The sequence below is a fragment of the Podarcis liolepis genome (assembly GCF_965112155.1).
Source record: "Podarcis liolepis genome assembly, chromosome: 1".
Lineage (NCBI taxonomy): Eukaryota > Metazoa > Chordata > Lepidosauria > Squamata > Lacertidae > Podarcis > Podarcis liolepis.
The window spans coordinates 128,361,170-128,375,904 of NC_139554.1; the positions used below are offsets into that span (position 1 = coordinate 128,361,170).

The window sequence follows — 14,735 nt, forward strand, 5'->3', positions numbered from 1 at the left end:
CCACTGTACTGTGTGTGAGAAAGTTCTTCTTTTCGCTGCCCTGACTCCTCTGCAGGTCTGTTTCAAGCAAGGGGTGTATAACTTTTATGAAATAAATAAATAAATAAATAGAGGAGAAAAACCCTTCCCTCCTTTGAATCCAGGCAAAACCCTTTCCCCCACATTTCAGACAAGCGTGTGAGAAATGCATTGCTTGGGGAACGGTTGGCTCCCCATTCCCGTCCTTATTCCTCACCTCGCCAAAGAGCAGGTCCACTCAGCTCTGAAACATGCTATTCCCCAGTCCTTGCATCATCTTTATTGCTTCTAACATTGCGGGGGTGTGTGTGAGACGTGTTTGCAGGTGTGCAATGTGCCGCATTGTTGTACTTGGTGGTTTTGTGATGCTGAGATTGTGAAATCCAAGCAATAAAAAGTCAGCCAGTTTCAAGGGTGAAGGTTTCTCCTGCAGCATATTCACCTTTGCGAGATAACCAGTGTAGTATTTCACTCAGGTTTTATTGGCTTAGATTTTGAGGTTTGCAAACATACCAAAGGGCAGGATTTTAAAATTTTTATTTAAAAATGGTTTGCCTTGTTAAAGGCTGATGCAACTTGGCCAGCAATAAGAGAGACCTCTGGAGACCTTCTGTTATTTATTTTTATTACGACATATGTATTCCACCTCTCCTTCCACTGCCCGTGATATGAGGGGGAGGCTGGGGAAAGGAGAATGGGATTGGGAAAAGGCAGAACCTTTCTGTGTGAAACACCGCAGGCCTGTCTGTACCAGGGCATTGTACAAGCTATTTACCGTATTTTTCGCCCTATAGGACGCACCGGCCCATAGGACGCACCTAGATTGGGGGGGGGGAATAAAGGGGGGGAAATTATTTCCCCCTCCCCCCCCAGGCGCGGGGCCCCCAGAACAGGACCCAGAGCGATGCCGAAGCTGTGTGCAGCTTTGGCATGGCTCTGGGAGCTTGCGGGGCTGGAGGAGGGGGAAGCCCTCCGCCAGCCTTCTAACCAAGTCGGGGGACAGCGGGAAAGGCGCGCTGGGCCTCCCGCTGTCCCCCAGTTTGCGGGGCTGGCGACGGGGAGGAGCAGGCTTCTCCCCCCCGCCAGCCTTCTAACCAAGTCGGGGGACAGCGGGAAAGGCGCGCTGGGCCTCCCGCTGTCCCCCAGTTTGCGGGGCTGGCGACGGGGAGGAGCAGGCTTCTCCCCCCCGCCAGACTTCTAACCAAGTCGGGGGACAGCGGGAAAGGCGCGCTGCGCCTCCCGCTGTCCCCCAGTTTGCGGGGCTGGCGACGGGGAGGAGCAGGCTTCTCCCCCCCGCCAGACTTCTAACCAAGTCGGGGGACAGCGGGAAAGGCGCGCTGCGCCTCCCGCTGTCTCCCGAGTTTGCGGGGCTGGCGGTGGGGCTTTCCTGAAGCCTGGAGAGCGAGAGGGGTCGGTGCGCACCGCCCCCTCTCGCTCTCCAGGCTTCAGCGAAAGCCTGCATTTGCCTCATAGGACGCACACACATTTCCCCTTCATTTTTGGAGGGGAAAAAGTGCGTCCTATAGGGCAAAAAATACGGTATTAGCATTCAGATTCTTCCTGCCGTGGTCCATTATGTGCACTGTCAGCTGTGTTGTGTCTGGTGTGGTAGGCCAGGATGCACAGGCAAAGAAGGCCTGTTGAATTTTTCAAGCGCTTGAAAGCTTTCCTACCCAGTTGCTAGGTAAAGGTAAAGGGACCCCTGACCATTAGGTCCAGTCGTGACCGATTCTGGGGTTGCACGCTCATCTCGCTCTATAGGCCGAGGAAGCCGGCGTTTGTCCACAGACAGCTTCTGGGTCATGTGGCCAGCATGACTAAGCCGCTTCTCGTGAACCAGAGCAGCACACGGAAACGCCGTTTACCTTCCCGCCAAAGTGGTCCCTATTTATCTACTTGCACATGATGTGCTTTCGAACTGCTAGGTTGGCAGGAGCAGGGACTGAACAACGGGAGCTCACCCCGTCATGGGGATTCGAACCTCCAACCTTCTGATCGGCAAGTCCTAGGCTCTGTAGTTTAACCCACAGCGCCACACGCGTCCCTACCCAGTTGCTAGACTTCTGCAATTGTGCCAAATGAACATGCACAAAGCGCAGAATTGTTCACAGCATAAGTGAAGCCCTCTACCTCTCTCGTCTGCCGGGCAGTGAGGGTGGTCTGCAGACCATCTCATTCTCCCCTTCCAGAGCAGGACCACAACTGTAATTACCGAGAAATGAGCAGGAGAGGTACCGTGTGCTTTCTCCAATGGCCTTCCTGAGCAGCACACACAGAAAAACCCGCAAATACTGTCTGTTGACATAAACTGGTCACCAGAGCCTTGTGCAAAGGTCTTCAGGCTGCCATCAATTTATGTTGTGAAACCTGCAGAGCAGATGACCTAGCAAGATGGCACATAGGGTCATGGACAGACTGCTTGCATATGTGTGTTGCAACAGGGTCTTATCTGAGAGCACATTGTGCTTGCCTCCCCCCCCCCCCTTAGGGCTGCCACCTGATTAAAGAAACCATAGCCAACGGATCCTAAAGATCTGAATTTGTTTGCACTTTTGAATCTGTTGAAGTTTGAAAAACCAAGCGTGAGGAATATGGAGCATATTTTTTAACCCAGGCTCCCGGAGCAGCTCACAAAGCTCAGTGTGTTAAAGACAGTCTCTTTCCCCAGGCATGCAATTCTCAAAGACAATGACGCACAAGGAATTCTGAAGAGCAAATATTTTCTCTGGTTTTCAGTAGTGCCTGCTGTGACATGCGCACAGGTGTCATCTTAGAAGAGGTGTTCCTCGTCCTCGTCCTCGCACACGTGGCAGAATGCTTCCTCAAAGGTGATACCAGCTGACCATGGATTTTCTAGGCAAAGATATCTTCCTTGGGAGCCTTCCTCTGGGTGGCCCAGCCCCCTGAGGTGTGGTGCGTGGCAGCCAGGGAGTGGGCCCTTCTTTCTCCTCCAGTTTGCCTGGTGCCTACTTTATCTTTTCAGGCTTTCAGCACCATGCGCCTTTTCCTCCTGCCCGTTCTATCGGCTGTTGTTATTGCTGTTGTTGTAATAAAAGGTAAAGGGACCCCTGACCATTAGGTCCAGTCGTGACCGACTCTGAGGTTGCACCGCTCCTCTTGCTTTACTGGCCGAGGGAGCTGGTGTACAGCTTCCGGGTCATGTGGCCAGCATGACTAAGCCACTTCTGGCGAACCAGAGCAGCGCACGGAAACGCCGTTTACCTTCCCGCCGGAGCGGTACCTATTTATCTACTTGCACTTTGAGGTGCTTTCAAACTGCTAGGTTGGCAGGAGCAGGGACCGAGCAACAGGAGCTCACCCCGTCGCGGGGATTCGAACCGCCGACCTTCCGATAGGCAAGCCCTAGGCTCTGTGGTTTAACCCATGGTGCCACCCGCATCCTAAAACATACAACACCATGTATAGTGGTGCCTCGCAAGTCGAAAAGAATCCGTTCTGTGATTCTCTTCGTCTAGCGGTTTTTTTCGTCTTGCGAAGCAAGCCCATTGAAGGATTAGCGGATTAGCGCTATTAGCGGCTTTTAGAGGCTTTTAGCGGCTTATCTGCTGCTCGGATCAGCTGATAAGCGGCTCAGCACTATTAGCAGCTTTTAGCGGCTTATCTGCTGATCGGATCAGCTGATAAGCGGCTTAGCGCTATTAGCGGCTTTTAGCTGCTATTAGCGGCTTATCTGCTGATTGGATCAGCTGATAAGCGGCTTAGCGGCTTAGAAAAAGGGGGAGAAGGGGGGGGAACAGCAGGAACTCGCAAGACATTGTCGTCTTCCGAAGCAAGCCCATAGGAGATTCGTTTTGTGAAGCACCTCCAAAACGGAAAACTCTTTCGTCTAGCGAGTTTTCCGTCTTGCGAGGCATTCGTCTTGCGGGGCACCACTGTACAAAAGAATCATAGAACTGGAGAGTTGGAAGACCCTGAAAAGGAGGAGTTGGGAGCAAAACAGAATCTTGCTCTTGAGACCAAAAAGGTTCCCCACCCCTGTCTTAGTAATCGATAACCAATATTATGTTGTACGTCTGATGCCATAAAAATTCCTGTATGGATTTGAACAGAGTGCTGCTGCTTGCTGATTCAACAGAGGCGCCCTTGCAAGTTAAAATGGGCCACTTGCATCCCTAAAAATCCTGTCCTGAGGGTGGGGGCGAGTGTGGAAAGGGATACCCAATGGCATTTCATTCCAGTAAATGTAATAGTGCTAATAAGAAGGGGTGTGTGTGTGGAAGTCTAAGAAAGGAATAGCATTGTAAGCCTTAGAATCCAGACTCTATGCAACCGAGGTACTCAACCTTGTGCTGTATCACTGCTCCCGCCTCTTTCTTTCCCTTCTTTATTTTTTGCAAATAGCTTAATTGGTGTCTGCCACTGAGATACATTTGTCACCGTGCATCACTTTGAACCTCCTAACATCAAAGGAATCGACTGCTTTCATAACTTGATTTGAGGGGGTTGTAGAAATAACGGTCCTTGTAAAATAAAACAGGCGACAGGCACAAGGCGAGGGATGTTGATGTCGAACGGTTTCAACACAGTTGGGGCAGGGAGAACGCTGCAACCTCAGCGGCCGTGTCTAATGGGACAGGAAGATGCTGTACTGTTATTTGCAGGTCTCGCTCTTCCTTAAGTTTGTCGTTTTGCAATTCACTCGGCTACACGGGGCTGTTTGTGTGCATTCTGCTGTGTGACCCAGGTCAAAAATGTGTTGTCAAGGAAATGGAGGGCAAGTACAAATCAAGTGGAAAGCGAATGGCTTTGCTGCGTGAAAACAGGTTTAGCAGCAATCGCTTCCTTGGGAGAGGTCATAGAGCAAAGAGGAGGAATAGAGACTTCTAGAGGAAGGGAGCAACAGGAAAAAGCTGCCTTCTTCAGGATTGCATATGTGTAGAGGAGGGCTGACCGGTACCTGGCAGAGAACTTTGACTTCTGGGATTTCCAGCTTTTTATTTTAAGATTCATGTTTCTAGCCCTCGTGGTTTCTAGTCTGAAAATGTTCAGGCAATTTCTGTGAATGAAGCTTTTATGGCTGTTCGGCTTCCTGTTGTCAACTTTTCCCGGTCAGGTTCCTCACAGAATATTCTTCCCCTTGCTATATACTCTGCAGCCACGTTGATGGTTACTCCAAAGTTTTAAAAAGTATGGAAGAAAAAAGAAGCGGGCTCGGAATCAAGCATTCAGTTTCACGTCATCACTGAATCTGAGATCAGAGTTTGAATTTATCAAAACAATTGAATCTCCAGGATGCACCATTTGGACACTTTTTTTGGTTCAAAAAAGCAAACTTTGGCAAGGCACACCCAGACGCAGAAGTTGATAGGCTTGAATAGATGCTAAATTGAACCAATTAACTCCTCCCACACTATATATTAGGAACATTGGAAGCTGCCATTTACTGAGCGAGACCACTGATTGATCTTGACTAGGTATTGTCTACAGGGACCAGAAACAACCTTTCAGCGTTTCAGATAAGCCCTGCTTGGAGATGCCCAGAATTTAATCTGGGACCTTCTGCATGGGCTGTATGAGTGAGCTATGTACATTCTCCTTCCTATATTGGGCATATTCACCTGGACTTTACAGATAAGCAAAATCTGCGCATCCTGACATTCACGGCAGATCGTTCAGGGCTTCCATGAAACCTTCTTTTGTGGACACATGTAATCAGTGCCTGAGCCAAAAAATCTCCTCTCTGCTAACAATCCCCTTTCCCTCACCCCCAAATCTGTGTGACTTGCTATCAGCTTGAGCATTCTAAGAGCACATCATTTCAAAGCAAGCCCAATGTTCTTAGAATCATAGAATTGTAAGAAGGGTGCTTTTGAGAAGCTGGAAAGTGATGGACCGGGCTTCTTCACACACCCTAACCCATTCCACAAAGCAGGCTGCCAAACAAATGGCATTACCACGTTCATCAGGAAGAACAGCCAATACAGTACAGTTGTACCTCGGGTTAAGTACTTAATTCGTTCCGGAGGTCCGTTCTTAACCTGAAACTTTTCTTAACTTGAAGCACCACTTTAGCTAATGGGGCCTCCTGCTGCTGCTGCTGCTGCACTGCCGCTGCGCGATTTCTGTTCTTATCCTGAAGCAAAGTTCTTAACCTGAAGCACTATTTCTGGGTTAGCGGAGTCTGTAACCTGAAGCGTATGTAACCCGAGGTACCACTATCTCTTTAGGAGACCCACTTTGGCTCTGGGCTTCCAGTTGCTAAGCTGTTCAGTGGTACCTCGGGTTACATACGCTTCAGGTTACAGACTCCACTAACTCAGAAATAGTACCTCGGGTTAAGAACTTTGCTTCAGGATGAGAACAGAAATGGCGCGGTGGCAGCACGGCAGCAGCGGGAGGCCCCCTTAGCTAAAGTGGTGCTTCAGGTTAAGAACAGTTTCAGAGTAAGAATGGACCTCCGGAACGAATTAAGTATGTAACCAGAGGTACCACTGTAATATGAAACTGGGCTTGTACATGGATTCCTGAAACTATTTCATAGCATATGAGGACATGTTAGAGATTTGTGTGGTTCAGAATCTTATACAGTCGTACCTTGGAAGTCGAACGGAATCTGTTCCAGAAGTCCGTTCGACTTCCAAAACGTTCGAAAAACAAAGCGCGGCTTCCTATTGGCTGCAGGTTTGCGACATGGGGGAGCCAAAACATTCGGGGAACTAAGCTGTCTGACTTCCAAGGTACAACTGTATTTTATAATAGGATAGCATGGAATGTCACACAAGCAGTTATCAAAAAGGCCTCATTCTCTCATTCTGGTAATATTTATTTAGAGCTGTAATTGTTCTGTTTTGAAAAGTAATTATATATTCTGTGTTCACTCTCTTACTCAAACACAGCAGCGTGTAGTTATGGAGATTTACTTCCAATACTGCTAAGAGTCCTGCATTTTTTTAAACTGTTTTTTTCCTTTCCCCCCCTTATTGGCAGGTTGTCAGCGGTCCATAGGCCTCTCCAATGGCAAAGCCAAGGTGTGCAGTTACAGCGGGTGGTACTACTGCAACATCTGTCACGTGGACGACAGCTTTCTAATTCCTGCTCGGCTGGTTCATAACTGGGACACTTCAAAATACAAGGTAGGACATGAAGGAATCCCTTCTCCTGCCCTTAGTGACGAATGCCCATATGAACAGTTGCGCTGAGTGCGAAACCAGCGGGGGAAGCCATCTTCCTCATCCCCAAGAAAGCCCCTGGAATCCACACAACCTCGTGACATAGCATGTTCCCATCAGGCACTCTGTCCCCCATGAGGAGGGAATAATTTTGAGGGTGCAGCTTCGTCACCACTTGGCAAAGCTTTCTTTTTCTGTAGAAATGAGTTGGGGGAAGAGAGGGAATAATAATAATAATAATAATAATAATAATAATAATAATAATAATAATAAATTAATTAATTTATACCACGCCCATCTGGCTGGGTTTCCCCAGCCATTCTAGGCGGCTTCCAACAAAACACTAAAATACAATAACCTATCAAACATTAAAAGCTTCCCTAAACAGGGCTGCCTTCAGATGTCTTCTAAAAGTTTGGTAGTTATTTTTCTCTTTGACATCTGGTGGGAGGGTGTTCCACAGGGTGGGTGCCACTACCGGAAAAGGCCCTCTGCCTGGTTCCCTGTAACTTGGCTTCTCGCAGCAAGGGAACTGCCAGAAGGCCCTCAGTGCTGGACCTCAGTGTCTGGGCAGAACGATGGAGGAGGAGACACTCCTTCAGGTATACTGGACCGAGGCCGTTTAAAGGGAAAACGCTCAGACACCTTGTCTTAAACATAAACCCACCTCTGTCTGAACATTTTGAGATTTTTCTCCCTTCCCCACAATGCTTGTGTGGTGGAGGGAGTCTTGGCTGAACTTCTTTGGCCTAGCCCGAGTAAGGTGCACACCCTCCCCTGTGCTTTGACTGACACTTAAAGTCACCACAAGTGCAAGACCGCTTGCTCAGATACCGTTATATCTGGAGGAATTCTGTGGGGACCTTGAGCTGAGATCCATTGGGTATCACAGCCAAAGCAGGGTTTGATGTCAACTTGCTATCGGAGATGGGCAGCACTGACCGGCTTTGACAGACAGAAGGCTGTTTCTTAATTCTGGCTTTCCACCCTTTTCACTTGTGCGCAAGACATTTCCTATTAAGCTTCACGGAGACCTGGTGAGAATTCAGTCCTCATTACATGCTTCCCAACTGCAAATGTCTGTGCCTCTGCAAATTATTTTGGAAACTTTGGCGCTGCTTAATCTCCAGAGCACAGAATGAGTCAAATGGAGCCATTGAGAGCGCTCACCTCCTGTTCCTATTGCTGCTCCCGGGTAGAAATGTGAACCTGTTATTTTTCTCTGCAACAATTCTGCGTAGGGGAATCAATGTATGCGCCATAGCATGAGCCTTATTTGGTAATGTTGATACAACTAGGCATGTGTTTTCATTTGTTCACTCGGAACTCACTGTTCATGTGTAATATCAACTGTGTTTTACGTGTCATCCCGTTCCCTGCCCACACGTCTGCTTCATGTACAGAGGTCTAAATCTAGCAAAGCACTGGAGGCAGTGATTCAGCATTGTGCTAGGTCAGGAATATGAGGCACTCAACCACAGCAGGATTTAGAATGAGGATGAGCTTGTGCTGACCAGCTTCAGGGCAACTGGGGGGTGTATTTTCGCACTGTTTTGCTGTCTTAACTGGATGCCATGGGGGAAATCTTAGAAAAAGTGTAATGCTACGATCCGTCATAGATGCAACCTGGGATCAGAGGAGGAAAGCACAGAGGTCAAGGCAATAGTACCAGTGTTCAAAAGAAGTGATTAATTAATTTCATCTATACATGCAGCAGGGGACGCGGGTGACACTGTGGGTAAAACCTCAGTGCCTAGGACTTGCCGATCGCATGGTCGGCGGTACGAATCCCCGCGGCGGGGTGCACTCCCGTCGTTCGGTCCCAGCGCCTGCCAACCTAGCAGTTCAAAAGCACTTCCGGGTGCAAGTAGATAAATAGGGACCGCTTACCAGCGGGAAGGTAAACGGCGTTCCGTGTGCTGCGCTGGCTCGCCAGATGCAGCTTGTCACACTGGCCACGTGACCCGGAAGTGTCTGCGGACAGCGCTGGCTCCCGGCCTCTAGAGTGAGATGAGCGCACAACCCTAGAGTCTGGCAAGACTGGCCCGTACGAGCAGGGGTACCTTTACCTTTACCTTTATACATGCAGCACACTCACAATTGATCTATTTATCAAAGACAGTTGTTATGTATAACTAGATAGGCAGGCTAGTACCAAATAATAATAATAATAATTTTTACCCCGCCCATCTGACTGGGTTTCCCCAGTCACTCTGGGCAGCTTCCAACAAAATATTAAAAATACAATAAAACATCAGACATTAAAAACTTTCCCAAACAGGACTGCCTTCAGATGTCTTCTAAAAGTCAGATAGTTGTTTATTTCCTTGACATCTCTTGGGAGGGCGTTCCAAAGGGTGGGCGCCACTACCGAGAAGGCCCTCTGCCTGGTTCCCTGTAACTTGGCTTCTTGCCATGAGGGAACTGCCAGAAGGCCCTCAGATCTGGACCTTAGTGTCCTGGCTGAACAATGAGAGTGCAGCTGTTCCTTGAGGTTTACTGGGCTGAGGCCATTTAGGGATTTAAAGGTCAGCACCAACACTTTGAATGTTGAATGGAGCAATTGTGGGAAGCTTCGCTCCGTTCCTTGGGTGCTGCAGAGGTCTTCATCCAAAATTGGTTCTGTCCTGAAAGTTCTTATACTTGTTCAGTCTCTTGCTAACTGACATAGACTTCATTATTATTATTATTATTATTATTATTATTATTATTATTATTGCAAGGGCTACATGACAAAAGGTCATATTCTCTGACCACATCAGGGTGCCAGTGAGCAAAAGAGCACAACTGTCTTGAAATGTGACATTTCTTCTTCCAAGGAATGTAGTTAATAAACCAAGTCCTGTTTATAGCCATCTGTAACCTGTCCCCCAACCCCCTTTGACAACCTTGCAGAGCTCACATCCCATTCATTCCATATATCCTTCCCAATTATAATGTAACTAATTATATTAAAAATAGTAATATTATAAAGGCAAAATCTTTGGACTCATTTTGCAATGAGCCCTGGTGCACGTGACATTTTGTTCTTACTAAGTACATTTAATATGGAGAAAAGACACAGAAAAATCCTCGCTGAGTCTTTATCTGTTGAGACAGATTCTTGGCATTATGGAACTGGAGTTCAGACCTGCACATGGTATGACCACTAGGTCAAACTCAGTCTACCATGCTGGTACCATGCCTACCAGAAACTTGATAAAATCCTGTTTTTGCTATCTGCCCTAGGACAGGAGATGGGATTATCAAGCACTTCGCAGGCAAAAATATCTGACTAGTGGTAGGCTGTGTTTCATCTGGCCATTCACAGCTTGATTGAAATAGAGTCTTCCCCCGTTACTTTGTACAACCAAGATTGACACCACGCAACTACCTTTGTGGGTGTTTGCTTCAGTTCAACCTGCAACAACTTGATTGATCACTGAGGAAGCATCACCAGGTTTTTCAAACTAGAAGTGCTTTGTGGAGCTCTTAGTAGGTCTTAGACTTTGTTTCCCTTGTGAGATGGTGATTTGTTTCATAAGGAAGCTTTGGTGATAAATATGGCTGAATAGAAATCATGAGCTCTTTGGAACAGTTTATTCCCCCTTTTCCTCCAAGGATCTCAATGTGATATGCTTGCTTGCTTCTCCCCATTTCATTCTCCCAACAAGCCTTAGAATTAAGCGAGAGTGAGAGGGAGTCACCAGTTAAGCTTTGTGGCTAAATTGAGATTTGAACCTGGAGCTCTCCAATCTAAGACCGAAACTCTCACCGCTACAGTGGCTCTAACATGAGCTGGAAGAATGTGGCAATCTTGGAAATCGACTGGAATCTGTTCCAGAAGCCCGTTAGACTTCCAAAACGTTTGAAAACCAAATTGCGGCTTCTGATTGGCTGCAGGAAGCTTCTGCAGCCAATCAGAAGCCATGGGAGCCCCGTCGGACGTTTGTCTTCCAAAAGAATGTTCGCAAACCGGAACAATCACTTCCGGGTTTGCAGCATTCAGGAGCCAAAACGTCCAAGTTCCAGGGCGTTCGGGATCCAAGGTATGGCTGTATATAGATGTACAAACATGTACACAAAAGTTCCTCATCATAACTGACAGCTGCTGTCTTGCCTTGTTTTGTGACCGGGTTTATTAATAACGTTTCATATATCCCTTAATATATACAGTGGTACCTCAGGTTTAGTACTTAATTCGTTCCAGAGGTCTGTTCTTAACTTGAAACTGTTCTTAACCTGAAGCACCACTTTAGCTAATGGTGTCTCCTGTTGCCGCCGCGCCGCCAGATCACGATTTCTGTTCTCATCCTGAAGCAAAGTTCTTAACCCAAGGTACTATTTCATGGTTAGTCTGTAACCTGAAGCATATGTAACCCGAGGTACCACTGTATATAAAAAATTATGCAACCACATTTCAAGTATTTTATCCCATTAAGATTAACAAATTTAATTCCATACCCAAATACAAAAGACTACTTTATTCCATTTTAAGACAGATGACTCTTGTATAGCAGGGCAAACTAGCTTTGTGGTCTTAAAATTTGTCCTTTCTTCGGGAAAAGAATGGATAGAGCCAAAGTTTATTTATTAGAATATAAGTGTGCAGGTAGGGATTATTTTGTTTTGATTTCGTGTAAGCCGCTCTGGGAGCCTTTTTGGCTGAAGAGTGGGCTACAAGTTCTCAAAATAGATAGATAGATAGATAGATAGATAGATAGATAGATAGATAGATAGATATAGGATGTGGGTGGCGCTGTGGGTTAAACCACAGAGCCTAGGGCTTGCTGATCAGAAGGTCAGCGGTTCGAATCCCTGCGACGGGGTGAGCTCCCGTTGCTCGGTCCCTGCTCCTGCCCACCTAGCAGTTCGAAAGCACATCAAAGTGCAAGTAGATAAATACCGTGTTTTTCGCTCTATAAGACGCACCAGACCACAAGACGCACCTAGTTTTGGGAGGAGGAAAACAAGAAAAAAATATTCTGAATGCCAGAACAGCAAGAGGGATCACTGCGCAGTGAAAGCAGCAATCCCTCTTGCTGTTCTGGCTTCTGGGATAGCTGTGCAGCCTGCATTCACTCCATAAGATGCACACACATTTCCCCTTACTTTTTAGGAGGGAAAAAGTGAGTCTTATAGAGCAAAAAATATGGTAGGTACCGTAAAAAATATGTAGGTACAGCAAAAAATATGTAGGTACAGCATTTCCGTGCACTGCTCTGGTTCGCCAGAAGCGGCTTAGTCCTGCTGGCCACATGACCCGGAAGCTGTACACCGCCTCCCTTGGCCAATAAAGCAAGATGAGCCCCGCAACCCCAGAGTCGTCCGTGACTGGACCTAATGGTCAGGGGTCCCTTTACCTTTACCTAGACAGATAGATAAATTCTAGGATCGCCCGTCAGTCTGTGCCATTGTGGCTGGTCTTGCTGCCTTCTCGGGCCTCGGCTTGGCTTACAAAGACCTCACAGTTTTTCTCCTGGTTGCTGTGAGGACGACTGTGGCTGAGACCAGGAGACCACTTCAGACTTTTCGATTGAGAACTGGTATGAACACATTTGGCACCGTGCTCTATTGAGGGGGAAACTAAGCCATAGCATTAGGCTGGCTGTGGGCCAAGCTGAGCGAGAAGCCTTAGAAGCCATCTGTTTTCTCTTTATCACGTTCATTAATACATCAGCAGAGGATCTTTGTCCACCTGGATCTCCTGCCAGCTTTGGGAGAGACTTGTTGCGCCAAAGTACATCGGCAATTGGGTCAGTGATGCTGACCCAAATGTAATGTTCCCTCCAAATGTAAACATTGGAGAGCTAAGTGTGCTTGTTAATGAATGTTACGTTGCATGTTTTTTGTACATGCAGAATCAATAAAATTGCCAGAAAAGGTGATATACAAAACCTAAATACAGTTACAACGCAAATACTCTGCATAGAACATAAAAATTCACTTTCAGGCAGTAATTCACATTTAATAATCTTTTTCCAGTGTAATAATCATAATACTCACTGAATAGCACAGCTCATTAATTTATAAAATCATTTATAGAGCAGCATATTTATGTTAGATTTAAAAGATTTAAATCATCATCATCATCATTTATTTTTATTATTTATACCCTGCCCATCTGGCTGGGTTTCCCCAGCCACTCTGGGCAGCCTCCAACAAAATATTATTATCACAATGGCATAAATACTATATCGCAAGCGGACTGTGCAGGTTTCACAAAATCATTTGTACAGTGGTGCCCCACAAGACGAATGCCTCGCAAGACAAAAAACTCGCTAGACGAAAGAGTTTTCCGTTTTGGAGGTGCTTCGCAAAACGAATTTCCTATGGGCTTGCTTCGCAAGACGACAATGTCTTGCAAGTTCCTGCTGGTCCCCCCCCTTTTTCTAAGCTGCTAAGCCGCTTATCAGCTGATCCGATCAGCAGATAAGCCGCTAATAGCGCTAATCCGCTAATCTGTCAATGGGCTTGCTTCGCAAGACGAAAAAACCGCTAGACGAAGAGAATCACAGAACGGATTCTTTTTGTCTTGCGAGGCACCACTGTATCTTCCTTTTGCTAACCTGCTCATTTAACTAGAGATAATAAATCCCAAGCCTTTACCCTCTCCCTGTTATTTGCCTCTTTTTAACATTTCCAAAATCTAACAAATGTCGTTTGCTGCATCTGTTGTATACAGAACTGGCATTTGAATACTGCAAGATACAAAATGCAGCAAGCAGAGCTTCAATTCTGGTTTTAATTTTACACATTTCATTTATAATATCTGCAATACTATATTTTCCACAATTTTCTTGTTCTTTCACATGGCTGCAATATGTGGATAAAAGCCCCTTTGTTTTTAAAGCAATACCAACATTTATATTCTGTATGTGTGTGTGTGCATTTCATTTCATGGTGTACGGCATCATTGGTAAACCATTATATAACAACATACAAGTGTTTTGTGTCTTTATTAATCTTCAAATTATTGCTTCCAATTTTTAGTATTATTTTTGTAAGAGATCAGTGCAAATCGACAATGTCTGCAAAGGTTCCCTTCTCTCTCTCTCTCTCTCTCTCTCTCTCTCTCTCTCTCTCAAAGGATTCTGTAATTTTGAGATTTGTGAAGTTCTCTTTGCAGATTCTCTCAGACAATAAGTGTCTGATGGGGCTGCCAGTTGACAATTTTCTTTCTTGTTTATTTTAAAAAATAATAGTAGCAGCTGACAAATAGATGGGGCATTTATTGCAGCTTATTGATCCTAGCCATCTGGAGAACCATAACATTACATTTCTTTTATGGCCACACCTGTATTTCAGAATGTGCAACTGTGCCATTGGAGTCATATGTAAGCTTTTTGCCAGTACTTTATGATTAAATTATTATTCAACGTGTTTATAGTTGGGCTCGGTTCTTGCTATTAATCAGGGATTTCTGCCCAAAGGAATGCAGTTTCCTCATGGCACATGTAGGCGGCATTTTGGCCTTTTCATAGATTTGTACAATAACATGGAAAAGGAATTGCGTGTCGAGCACTTTGAGCAGACAGGAAAAGAGCTGAGTTAAGAGTCTCCACTTTATTTAAGTACTGATTTTTAAAACGGAATAATATGATTGAA

General features: G+C 46.1%; 1 protein-coding gene across 2 annotated transcripts in view; it reads left to right on the forward strand.

Moving 5' to 3' along the window:
- The window catches only part of PLEKHM3 (pleckstrin homology domain containing M3), an 86,697-nt gene that overhangs the window by 27,473 nt on the left and 44,489 nt on the right, over window positions 1-14,735 (forward strand). For both annotated transcript variants that reach the window (XM_083473120.1, XM_083473119.1), the window contains one exon: window positions 6,967-7,112. In XM_083473120.1, the coding sequence (XP_083329246.1) occupies window positions 6,967-7,112 (146 nt within the window). The remainder of the gene's footprint in view (window positions 1-6,966; window positions 7,113-14,735) is intronic.